The 13,388-nt window shown below is 42.4% G+C and overlaps 1 protein-coding gene across 1 annotated transcript in view; it reads left to right on the top strand.

Annotated features, from left to right (window-relative positions):
• The first annotated feature begins 3,172 nt into the window (after window positions 1-3,172).
• RAB12 (RAB12, member RAS oncogene family) overlaps window positions 3,173-13,388 on the top strand; it is a 28,458-nt gene continuing 18,242 nt past the window's right edge. Inside the window, exon 1 of the mRNA XM_056521593.1 lies at window positions 3,173-3,730. Coding sequence (XP_056377568.1) covers window positions 3,466-3,730 — 265 coding nt within the window. The 5' untranslated portion in view covers window positions 3,173-3,465. The remainder of the gene's footprint in view (window positions 3,731-13,388) is intronic.

The following is a 13,388-nucleotide window of genomic DNA, read 5'->3' as shown; positions in this document are numbered from 1 at the left end:
GATCGCCCGCAGCGCTGCTGCGGGGATCCGATCATTCAGAACGCCGCACGGAGGTCCCCTCACCTTCCAGCTCCCGGCATCTCCTGCTCTGGTCTTAGATCGAGCAGACCAGAGCAGAAGATCGCCGATAACACTGATCTGTTCTATGTCCTATACATAGAACAGATCAGTATTAGCAATCATGGTATTGCTATGAATAGTCCCCTATGGGGACTATTCAAGTGTAAAAAAAAATGTAAAAAAATGTAAAAGTAAAAGTAAAAAAAATAGTGAAAAATCCCCTCCCCCAATAAAAAAGTAAAACGTCCGTTTTTTTTCCTATTTTACCCCCAAAAAGCGTAAAAAATAAATTTTATAGACATATTTGGTATCACCGCGTGCGTAAATGTCCGAACTATTAAAATAAAATGTTAATGATCCCGTACGGTGAACGGCGTGAACGGAAAAAAAAAGTTCAAAATTGCTACTTTTTTCATACATTTTATTTTAAAAAATTATAAAAAATTTATTAAAAGTTTTTTATATGCAAATGTGGTATAAAAAACAAAGGACAGATCACGGCGCAAAAAATTAGCTCCCATACCGCCGCTTATACGGAAAAATAAAAAAGTTAGAGGTCATCAAAATAAAGGGATTATAAACGTACTAATTTGGTTAAAAAGTTTGTGATTTTTTTTAAGCACAACAATAATAGAAAAGTATGTAATAATGGGTATCATTTTAATCGTATTGACCCTCAAAATAAAGAACACACGTCATTTTTACCATAAATTGTACGGCGTGAAAACGAAACCTTCCAAAATTAGCAAAATTGCGTTTTTCTTTTTAATTTCCCGACAAAAATAGTATTTTTTGGTTGCGCCATACATTTTATGATATAATGAGTTATGTCATTACAAAGGACAACTGGTCGCGCAAAAAACAAGCCCTCATACTAGTCTGTGGATGAAAATATAAAAGACTTATGATTTTTAGAAGGCGAGGAGGAAAAAATGAAAACGTAAAAATTTAATTGTCTGAGTCCTTAAGGACAAAATGGGCTGAGTCCTTAAGGGGTTAAAAAAGGTATCTCCATCACTTTTTTTGATCACTAAAGTCCAAAAAAGAATAAAAACCGGCTGCAAAAATGCCAAAGTTAAAACCTACATATCGTTTTTCTTGGCATTTTATCACTCCCATAGACTTCTATGGGAGAAAAACGCCACGATTTTGCCAAAAAAGAGTGAAAAAAAGCCAAAAGGATTTAAAAAAACGCCAAAGTGAAAAACGCCAAGTGGAATAAGAATTTTGCGATTTCTCATTGATTTACAGCTAACATCTGGCCCCAGCGTTTTTTGCCCGAAAAAACGCCATGCGGCAGAATTGGGGTTTAAAAAAAAAAAATTAAATAAAAAAAAAAGAAATGTAGAAACTTAGCCTTTAGGATATCTGCCACTGCAGTTTTTGAGCCAAAGCCAGAAGTGTATAAATAAAATGGAAGGACTTACAGTGGTCCCTCAACATACGATGGTAATTCTTTCCAAACGACCCATCGCTTGTCGAATCCACCGTATGTTGAGGGATCCGTGCAATGTAAAGTATAGGAAGTTATACTCACCTGTCCCCGCCGCTCCGGACCGCGTCCTCACCGCTCCCGATGCTGTCCCAGGGGCTCCCGATGCTGTACTGCTGCTCCGGTGTCTTCTTCGGGATCCTCCGGCTTCTTCCGCATCTTCTCCGGTGTTTGGGCCTCACTTTCTGGTGACGTTATTACGTTTGCGGCACCGACACGGCGTGTGTAGTGACGTAATAACGACACCGGAAAGCGAGGCCCGGACCCTGGAGAAGATACAGAAGACGCCGGAGGATCGCAAAGTGGACCCGGAGCAGCGGGGATAGGCAAGTGAACCTGTCCGGGAGGCTTAAACTGCTATCCGACAGCAGCTTAAGCATTTTGCGCTGTCGGATAGCAGTTAATGCGATGGCCCCGACATATAAAAGCATTGTATGTCGATTTGATCATATGTCGGGGGGTTACTGTACACTTCTCCTTCCTTATGGATCCACTTCTTACTTTGGCTTAAAAACTGCAGTGGCAGATATCCAAAAACTGCCAGAAAAAAAAAACCAAGTGGAAACTTAGCCTAAAGCAGTGAAAAACCGCCACAAGGTAACAAAAAATGGCATGGATTGGTATTTCCATACACATTCCAGAACAGAAAAAAACATCAAAATGCTGGAAAAAGCTGTTAAAATTTTTCTAGCATTTGTTCCGATGAAAAAAAATAGAAGCTTAGCCTGCAGGTGAACATCAATGAGGTGGGGACATGAGGTGGGCCCCAATAATAGAACCCTAAACTAATGGTTTTCTATATAGGCTTTTTTTAAAATATATATAGCCAGTCCATATGAAGACTCACCTGATAAAATCATACACACCATGCTAGAAACAGAAAAACAATATAAGGCTGGGTTCACACCACGTTTTTCAAATACGGTGATGGTATACGGTTTTCTGCAAAAAAAGTATACGACCGTATCCAAAACCGTATGCATAGAGAATGCATTGTAAACCGTATTCTAAATGTTGTGTACGGTTGCATCCGTTTTGCCTCGGATACGGTTTTGCCGATTTTTCAACTGTAGGCAAAAACGCTGTCGACCACGTTTTTGCCTCCGGTTGGAAAACCGTATGCGAACCGTATGAGGTTCTTTTAACATTGTTGTCTATGAGAACCGTACACAGAATTTCAGAATACGGTTGCACACGGTTTTTCTAATCCGTTTTTGGAGTTGACACATGCGCAGCTTGGAATTTCAATAGAACAATAGTAACTTTATTAAATTGCTGGAAAACTTATTCCAACCAAATAGCAAAACAGTTGGCAAAAACTGATGCAAACGGATAGAACCGTACGTACGTTTTGGAACCGTATACGGGGAAAAACCGTATGTTTTAATTTGGAGTCATACGGTTGTATACGGTTTTTGCCATACCGTATTTGAAAAACGTGGTGTGAACCCAGCCTAAGGCAATGTTCTCCAAACTGTGGCAAAACTACCACTCCCATTATACCAAAGGCTGTCCGGGCATGATGGGAGTGGTAGTTTTGCAACAAACGTAGCAGAACTGATAGGTGATTGGGCTTTTTCTGTGCAGTCCCATGTACATTGTGATATCTGCTGAATCCTTATCCCGATAACATTCTGCCTCATGTGGACCCATAATGGTGCAGCTGTCTGTGTGAATAGTGTTGTAGCCCAGTACACGGTGCCGGGAGTCTTCCTCATCCATAGAGGGAGCCTACTATCCTGCACACAGCTCAGTGCACTATGTACATCTCCAGGCCGTTTCCTCTCACACATTTCCGGGTGGAGCGCAGGATTCCCCCAGTGACCGCCGCCAGGACACACCGGCCTGTATCCCGGGCAGGAGCCTGTGTGTGACGTGAGGCCGCTCGGTGTGAACACGGTTCGGATGTGTTAATGGATTCCAGGCCCGGATACCACAGGGGGCTCGGGGGCGGCGGGGGGAGCAGCAATCACATCTCATATGGCGGCGGCGGCGGCTCCTCGGCCTCCAGCTCCCCGGCTCTAACGGGCGCCCAGGGCCGCAGGAGGAAGCAGCCTCCCCGGCCGGCGGACTTTAAGCTGCAGGTTATCATTATCGGCTCCCGGGGAGTGGGCAAGACCAGCCTGATGGAGCGGTTCACGGACGACACCTTCTGCGAGGCGTGCAAGTCCACCGTGGGTGAGAGCCTGTGCATGCTGGGACCTGTAGTGCTTCACGTTCTGGGTGCTGGCTGGGAAAAATGGGGGCGCCTGTATGTTAGTACTTGGGAAAACATGGTCGTTATTTTTTGTACTAAACACGCCACAGCGCCACACTTATCCACAGGTGAGGTATGGTATTGCAGCTCATGTCAGTGGATACAATTCGCATCCCATGGACAGGTGTGTGGAGCTGTTTATGGAAGATAGTAACCATGTGGTTGTGAACCTGGGACAAGCTGTTCACACCTCGCAGACATGCTGCAGATTTCTTGCATCAACAAATCTGCAGGGTGTCTGAAAAACTACAACTCCCAGCATGTCTGGACTGCCAATGGTTGTCTGGGCATGCTGGGATTTGAAGTTTTGCTATTGATCCACAGTTTTGCAAATAGTCTTTCTCCAGCTGTTGCAAAACTACAACTCCCAGCATGTCTGGACTGCCAATGGTTGTCTGGGCATGCTGGGATTTGAAGTTTTGCTATTGGTCCACAGTTTGGAGACCAAAGCTGTATACCAGTGTTTTGCAAACAGTCTTTCTCCAGCTGTTGCAAAACTACAACTCCCAGCATGCCCGGACAGCCGTTGGCTGTCCGGGCATGCTGGGAGTTGTAGTTTTGCAACAGCTGGAGACACTCTGTTTGGAAAACAGTGCTGTATAGCTACGTGTCAAATGAGAACACCAATTTACAACCTCTATGGTCGCTGTGCGGGGACCCCATCTGGTGCAGCCCCCATGGAGCAGGCTGGTAGATGATGGGGGGGTTGTTCTTGACCCCCTGTGATACCATCTGCACAGCTGGCATGTTCACCCTCTCAGCATACTTGCCGCAGAGCTCTATGAAGTGACCTCAGGAATGCCTGGGTGTCCGGTATCAGTACTGGGTCTTCTATCGCTGACATGACACTTATTGAGGCTCTGTTCACATGTGTTGTATCATAGTTCATTGTTTTGATGGGGAAAACTAGTGCTGTATGTCAGCGCCATTCCTCCCTTCAACAGCATTTGTGATGGAGGCGCCGATGCTCACATAGCCTAAAACCGTCTGCTCTTCAGAATAGGAAATATGTCCACTTTGGACATTTTAAATGTTTAAAATCTGAAAATAAATGTACTTTAGAACTCTGCTGAGCGAACTTAAAGTAAATTCGATTCGTCACGAACTTCTCGGCTCGGCAGTTGATGACTTTTCCTGCGTAAATTAGTTCAGCCTTCAGGTGCTCCGGTGGGCTGGAAAAGGTGGATACATTCCTAGGAAAGAGTCTCCTAGGACTGTATCCACCTTTTCCAGCCCACCGGAGCACTGGAAAGCTGAACTAAATTATGCAGGAAAAGTCATCAACTGCCGAGCTGAGAAGTTCGTGACGAATCGAATTTACTGTAAGTTCGCTCATCTCTACTCTGCATTTGTGCACTTTTGGTTGTTTTAGACAATATTTTTTGCCCCTTTCCCACCCCAGTTTTCCACATACAACCCCTTTATACATGTATCTGTACCAATACTCATTTTTATATATTACATTTCTATAGTCCTTGAGAACCAGCACACTTTCTTTTGTACTGTCTAGCATTTTTTTTGCACATTGGATGTAGCCATTAGGGGTCTACATTGTACGGGAATTCTCGGACGAACCACAGATTGAGTTCACCCAAAACTTTATTGTTCACGGATTTGTAAATTACTTCTGTTAAAAAAAAAAAAAAAAATCTAAATCCTTCGGGTAGTTATCAGCTGCTGAAGTTGAGTTGTTCTTTTCTGTCTGACAACAGTGCTCTCTGCTGACACCTCTGCTTGTCTCAGGAACTGTCTGAAGCATTAGAGGTTTGCTATGGGGATTTGCTCCTACTCTGGACAGTTCCTGAGACAAGCAGAGGTGTCAGCAGAGAGCACTGTTGTCAGACAGAAAAGAACAACTCCATTTCAGCAGCTGATGACTACTGGAAGGATTAAAGCATTTTAATAGAAGTAATTTACAAATCTGTTTAACTTTTTGAAGCCAGTTGATGGAATACCCCTTGAAGGTAAGTTACCGCTGCTCAGACCAAGCTAGGCCCTCAAAGTGCTGTATAGCCAAGGACCAAATCTATCCTATCTGCTCTTAGGTTGCGTTCACACGCTATTACTAGCAGCAGGTTTCCCGCTGCGAGTTACGCTACCATTGATTTAAATGGGTCCACAGACAGTCCGCAATAGTGTCAGATTTGCGGACTGTCCGCGGACCCATTCAAATGAATGGTAGCGTAACTCGCAGCGGGAAACCCGTTGCTAGTTACTAGCGTGTGAACGCACCCTTAAAAGGAGTACTCTGGTGGAAAAAATTTAACAGATTTGTAAATTACTTCTATTTAAAAAAATCTTAATCCTTCTAGTACTTATTAGCTGCTGAATACTACAGAGGAAATTATTTTCTTTTTGAGAACACAGAGCTCTCTGCTGACATCTCTGTCCATTTTAAGAACTGTCCAGAGTAGGAGAAAATCCCCATAGAAAACATGTGCTGCTCTGGACAGTTCCTAAAATGGACAGAGATGTCAGCAGAGAGCACTGTGCTCGTGATGTCAGCAGAGAGCTCTGTGTTCCAAAAAGAAAATAATTTCCTCTGTAGTATTCAGCAGCTAATAAGTACTGGAAGGATTAAGATTTTTTTTAATAGAAGTAATTTACAAATCTGTTTAACTTTCTGGCACCAGTTGAGTTAGAATAAAAAAAGTTTTCCACCGGAGTACCCCTTTTAAGCAGGAAATGCCACCCAGAAAGGGAAACATTGTCCAGGGCAGGGACTCCCACTGTTTAAATGACTGGAGTCTGGCTCATATACAATAAATAGCATTGCAGTATGCTGGCAGAGGTAAGTGGTGAAAAAAAGCTTTACTACTTAACTCCTTACACTCCATGGCAGTGTTTCCCCAACCAGGGTACCTCCAGCTGTTGTAAAACTACAACTCCCAGCATGCCCGGACAGCCGTTGGCTGTCCGGGCATGGTGGGAGTTGTAGTTTTACAACAGCTGTAGGCACCCTGGTTGGGAAACACTGCACCATGGGCTGGATGATCTACAAATGCAGCCAGATAGCAGTGGATGTTACGCAGATAATTACACAGTGTATGTCTGAATCCACCCTTATAGATACATACTAGAGAATTCAAAGTGTCACTTTCAAGGGCACAGGTTATTTTTTGCTGCTGGGTGCCCGTTGTAATGTAGAAGTGTACAATAAACTCTATTAATGCCCACATAGACAGGGTGTTTATGGGTTGTCAGTTGGCATGTTACTCCTGATCCCCCACTGTCAGCAACGTGGGCAAAAGACTCCTCCTAGACAGGATTAGAGACACTACATTATAAGTAACCCGAATCCTGCATAAAATACAGATATTCCCTGCTCGCCGTTTGCAGTAATATACTTAGTCAGCCATACTTTCATTTATAGAGGTGCGATTCACAGGTCCCGATGACGGGCGAGCATGCGCAACACCTCCTCTATACAGTGTCATAACCTGGTGGGTGGTTTACCACATAAGAAATGCTATGACTTATACCCAACCTGTAGGAGAGAATTGGGATGTGGTGCGGCTATAGATATACAAAAAACACCTTTGACCCTGGGAAGCCCAGGGTCACTGATACCCTTATTAAATCCCACCCCTAAAACGTAACTTTTATTTATATTTTAGTTAAAAATAGTGAATAATAAGTGTATAGTAAATGATGAGTGTGTTCACTTAAAATCACGGGTTGGTGTGCTTAGTAGTAGTATTTAGATTACATCCAGTTATCCACTGTTATATGTATTCACTATCACAGGTGGGCTGCAGTACCACCATGGATTGCACACACAAACTACCGCTAATTAAAACGCTGAAAATGCCCCCTCTACATGTTTCACTACTTCCGTAGCGTCTTCAGGAGGGAAAATGGGCATCCCTCCTGAAGACGCTACGGAAGTAGTGAAACATGTAGAGGGGGCATTTTCAGCGTTTTAATTAGCGGTAGTTTGTGTGTGCAATCCATGGTGGTACTGCAGCCCACCTGTGATAGTGAATATATATAACAGTGGATAACTGGATGTAATCTAAATACTACTACTAAGCACACCAACCCGTGATTTTAAGTGAACACACTCATCATTTACTATACACTTATTATTCACTATTTTTAACTAAAATATAAATAAAAGTTAAGTTTTAGGAGTGGGATTTAATAAGGGTATCAGTGACCCTGGGCTTCCCAGGGTCAAAGGTGTTTTTTGGTTATTATTACCCTAACCCACCCTGGGGTCTCTTTGTTGTTGCTATAGATATACAACACTATCACGATTCTGCATGGATGACAGGGTTCGGGGGGGAATAAGGTTCATACCTAGCTTGTAATGCAAAACTACAACTCCCGGCACTCCCGGACAGCCGTTGGCTGTCCGGGCATGCTGGGAGTTGTAGTTTTGCAACAGTTGGATGTCCACAATATTTTATAAAATACTACTATAGTTCTTTGTGGATTTTTTTTCATGCAAATCTGCTGCAGAAAATCCACAATGTGTACAGACGCGTACATCGTATCGCTGCATTCTCTCTACATGCACCACGTCCCTATAACCAGTGTCATGGAGCTGTTACTGGGAATGTGGGCTGCAAACCAGGCCCGTCCTGCCTTTGTGACAGAACAGATAAGGTGGAGAGGATAGACTCAACAAGTGCAGAGCACATATTCATAGATCCCTGCACCCTCCTAATGTGTTTACCAGTGTCCCTGACTTGACGTTCCTCGCCAGGGTGTTTTCAGCACCTGTTGCCGGCCTTGTGACTGGGGGAGGGGGGGGGGGGGGCGCAGCGTACTACATTTCATTTTCGAATATTGTGAACATAACGTTGCTGAGTGGAAGCTTCACTGCCGCGTGACGTTCTTTTTGTTTCATAATGATGTTTGTGTCTAGCACCGTAATAAAACCATATATGTACATATAATAGTGTATATAACAACAAAAAGATGAAAATAATGCACACACATAAAAAAGTGAACAAAAAAGACAAATGTTTATTGAAATTTACTAAAACATTTAAAAATGGACATAAAAGAAGAAAGAAGAGGATAAAGTAATAAGCACCAGGAAAATCACTAATGGACAGATGGTAAGTAGAGGGTTAGACACACACTGCAATACAGAATATAGTGTTAGAAAGTAGCCGGGACCTACACAAATGGGGAGAATATAAATGGACATCGGTCCAAAACCATGTAACATGACCAGCTACAAACACAGGGATAATATAACAGAATGTGTGCAGGGTGCCAGACCATAACCTACCTAACCCCAACAATCGTTTCACTGATTAGAATAGCTTCCTCAGGGGGCCGACTAACCATCCCTTGTGTCACGTATAAGTAGTCATGCACCACCAATAGCATACACATGTCCTAGATGGACAAAAGTTTCAACCAATAGACTAACACCACTTATCAACCTAGTTGCATAACACAGATGGACATCCCATCTAACCAATCACATGTGCGCGCAGCAGTCACCTGATCGCGCGAGCGCTGCGTGTAGTTGCCGCAATGCATGTTAACATTACGGCGCATGTGATCAGTCAATACCGCAGCACTGCGGTCATGTGATGACACAGTAAGGGGGAAGTGCGGGAGATGAGCATGCAAATCAGACACAGGTGAACGTGAAAAACGCAACAGTGTAGGAAAATGTGGTGGTGTGTGAATAGGGTTATATAGAAAAAGAAGTGAAGGTAAGGTGAGTATAGAGTAGTGAGCAATGTTAATGTGAGAAAGCAATACATAAATAAAAAAAATGAATGAAAATAAGACATATGATAATGAATCAATGCTGACAAATGAGAAAATTTGTTATTGAAGAATAAAAATACAAATTAAATGAAGGGGGGGAAAAATGGAAGTGACAGTCTGTAAGAGTATGCTAAATTGCTGAATATAAGTGGATGGTTCAACCCACATGACTGATTTTCTTTCTTCCTTTCCTGAGATATTCCCCTCTGGATACTGGAAGGGGAAGAATCAGATTTGCCTCCATATGAGGTGTTGGAGGAAATAGAATAAGATCTTGGTCTCGAAGCTTTGACAGTATATTTCCATTTATACACCTTGTGACCCTGATCATTTTAACTGGTCCCTCTGACTTTGTATTTGTTTTTCCCATATCTCATGTGCTTCGTCAATTTCCTTCTTATAACTTTCAATCTCCGTTGGGGTCAATGCATCATAGATTTGTTTTGCCATTGTGTCAATTTGAGTAGTCTGTTCTGTTAGGCTTCTAGTGGTTAAGTCAATAATAAATTGAATGAACATGGCTGAGCATGACAGTGCTGTGGTCATGTGACCGATCACAGATCACAGCCGCCGGCGCCTGTGCTCTGGGTCTGCGCGCTTGGGCACAGCACTGCACATGCACCCGTAATATTTACATGCCTTGCGGCAACTATACGCAACGCTCGTGCGATCAGGTGACTGCTGCGCGCTCATGTGACCTCCATCATAGGCGGATATGACGCCACTGGCGTTCTCACGTGGCCTGCAGCAGTCGTTTCCTATATGGATCAGGTCCGTGGTGGTTGGACCTTTTAGAAACCCTATACATTAATGTGATTGGTTAGATGGGATGTCCATCTGTGTTATGCAAGCAGGTTGATAAGTGGTGTTAGTCTATTGGTTGAAACTTATGTCCATCTAGGACATGTGTATGCTATTGGTGGTGCAGGACTACTTATACGTGACACAAGGGATGGTTAGTCGGGCCCCCTGAGGAAGCTATTCTAATCAGCGAAATGATTGTTGGGGTTAGGTTATGGTCTGGCACCCTGCACACATTCTGTTATATTATCCCTGTGTTTGTAGCTGGTCATGTTACATGGGTTTGGACTGATGTCCATTTATATTCTCCCCATTTGTGTAGGTCCCGGCTACTTTCTGACACTATATTCTGTATTGCAGTGTGTGTCTTACCCTCTACTTACCATCTGTCCATTAGTGATTTTCCTGGTGATTATTACTTTATCCTCTTCTTTCTTCTTTTATGTCCATTTTTAAATGTTTTTGTAAATTTCAATAAACATTGTCTTTATTTTCCCTTTTTGTATGTGTTTCCTATATTCTATATGTGTGTGCATTATTTTCATCTTTTTGGTGTTACATATTTCTAATGCACACTTACTTACTGTTTTAGTAAGGTTAGTTTTCTTTGATTGGTGTTTATTATATAATAGTGTATGTAGAACATATAGGTCCTGATTTATCAAACTGTGTGAGAGAAAAAATAGTGATATTTCCAAAGCAACCAATCACAGCTCAGCTTTCTCTTTACCATGGCTCGTTAGCTGAGCTGTGATTGGTTGCTGTGGGAAATTCTCTCTCTCTCTTTTTTCTCTCAGGCTGCATTCATACTATGTTTTTGCAATACAGAAACGGATTCCTCAAAACCTGACTAAACTGTATCAAAACGTGTGTACAAATTTTAAACCGTATACGGTTTGAAAAATGATGTCCGGTTGCATCTGTTTTTTTAAGAAAAAAACGTAGATGTTTTTAACTATTCATTCCATTATTTCACTTGTTTGATTGAAATTCCAAGATAACATAAGGTTCTGTACAGTTCCCATTGACTCCCATGTAAAAAAAAAATGTATACACTTCAATATGGTTTTTCACCCGTACCAAAAACCGTGGTAGGCTACAGTTTTGGGTATGGGAAAAAAAACTGACAAAACCGTACAGAATGCAAAACGGACATAACCGGATGCATCTTTTGGCATATGGTTTTCAATGGAGAGTCAATGCATACGGTTTTCAATACGGTTCCGTACGGTTTTCAAATTGAAACGTATCCGGGAACTGCATTGCAAAAGCGTGTTGTGAACCCAGCCTAACACAGTTTGATAAATCTGGGCAATACTGTCCACTGGGACATCATAACTTACAGACTGTAGCAGATACGTTTTCTCATAGCTCCTAATAGAATCCTTTAAATAAATTGAAGGGGGTTTCCAATGAACTGGTGACAGAAAGTAATACAGATTTGTAAGTTACTTTTATTTAAAAATTTTAAGGGCTCACTTCTCCACCTGGGCGGAGATTCCATCTGGAGCGGGTGTCTGTACAAGTCAGTGCTAGGACTGCTCGAAAATGTGGCCTCTCAATAGACAGCATTTCCGAGCAGAGTCTGGGGTCTGGAATTTCCGCAGCAGAATTTCGGTAGTGTGAATGATGCAGCAGAATCCCATTGAAAACAGTGGGAGGCTACTGCACCGTATTCTGCTCAGATAATATGTAGTGTGAATGATGCAGCAGAATCCCATTGAAAACAGTGGGAGGCTACTGCACCATATTCTGCTTGGATAATATGTAGTGTGAATAAGCCCTAAGCCTTCCAGTACTTATCAGCTGCTGTATGCTCCAGAGGAAGCTGTGTAGTTCTTTCCAGTCAGATCAAAGTGCTCTCTGCTGCCACTTCTGTCCATGTCAGGAACTGTCTGGAGCAGGAGAGGTTTGCTGTGGAGATTTTCTCCTCCTCTTGACAGTTCCTGACACAGACAGAGGTGTCAGCAGAGAGCAATGTGGTCAGACTGGAACAAAGTTTGAGTGGACCTCCACACAGCAACATGGTATAATCTGCAGTACTAGCACCATGTGCCTGAGCCGGAGTCACCATCTGCAGCCCTACCTACTGATAGATTATGTGGAAGTATGAACTATATAGACATAAATATGAGCATGGTCACAGAAACTGAGCTCTGATTAGTTATTATTGGTGAATAACTTCAGGTTTTGTCTCAGCGAGTTTTGATAGATGTGGGTCATTATTTTTATGTAGTTGGGAATAGCTTCGGGATATATATTAGTAGGGATGTCCTGATACCAGTATCTGTATCGGGTAAGGATGCACCGAAATTTCGCAGGGTCCCGATCAGCTGAGAGGACGGGCAGAGGTTCCCTACCTTCGTCTGTCCTGTGTGATCGGCGCTTCAGTAATGCAGGCCTTAGCAGCCTGTGGTAATGGAGTGTCGGTAACACTGATCATTGCTGTGCTATAGGCTCCTATAGTATAGAATTGATCAGTGTCCAGAAGTAAAAAAAAAATTACATCTGTCAGACTCCAGCTGTTACAAAACTACAACTCCCAGCATGCCCTACAGCAATTGGCTGTATGGGCATGTGGAGAGTTGTAGTTTTGCAACAACTGGAGGCACACTGGAAAACACTTCCCTATGGGGACAAAAAATATAGTGAAAATACATTTGTAAATAATAAAGGCAATAAATGTAAAAAAAAAAAAAGTCACTCCTCCTAAATAAAAGTTAATTCAAATAAAATAAAGTTAACAAAAATAAACATATTTTGTAACGCCGCATGCATAAATGTCCGATCTATTAAAATATAATGTTTATGAAACCGCACGGTCAATGGCGTAAATGTAAAAAAATACCAACAGCCAGAATTGCAGATTTTTGTTCACTTCAATGTAGCAGGAAAAAAAAGTAATCCAAAAAGTCCCCATCAAAATAAAAATGGTACTGATCAAAAATACAGCGCAAAAAATTAGCCCCTATACAACCCCATATATGGCAAAAATAAGTTATACGTTAAGTTATTTTAAGCATACTGATTTTGATTTTT

This window comes from Hyla sarda, chromosome 5, assembly GCF_029499605.1.
Source record: "Hyla sarda isolate aHylSar1 chromosome 5, aHylSar1.hap1, whole genome shotgun sequence".
NCBI classification, from domain to species: Eukaryota; Metazoa; Chordata; class Amphibia; order Anura; family Hylidae; genus Hyla; species Hyla sarda.
This window is presented reverse-complemented; position numbering and strand designations above follow the sequence as displayed.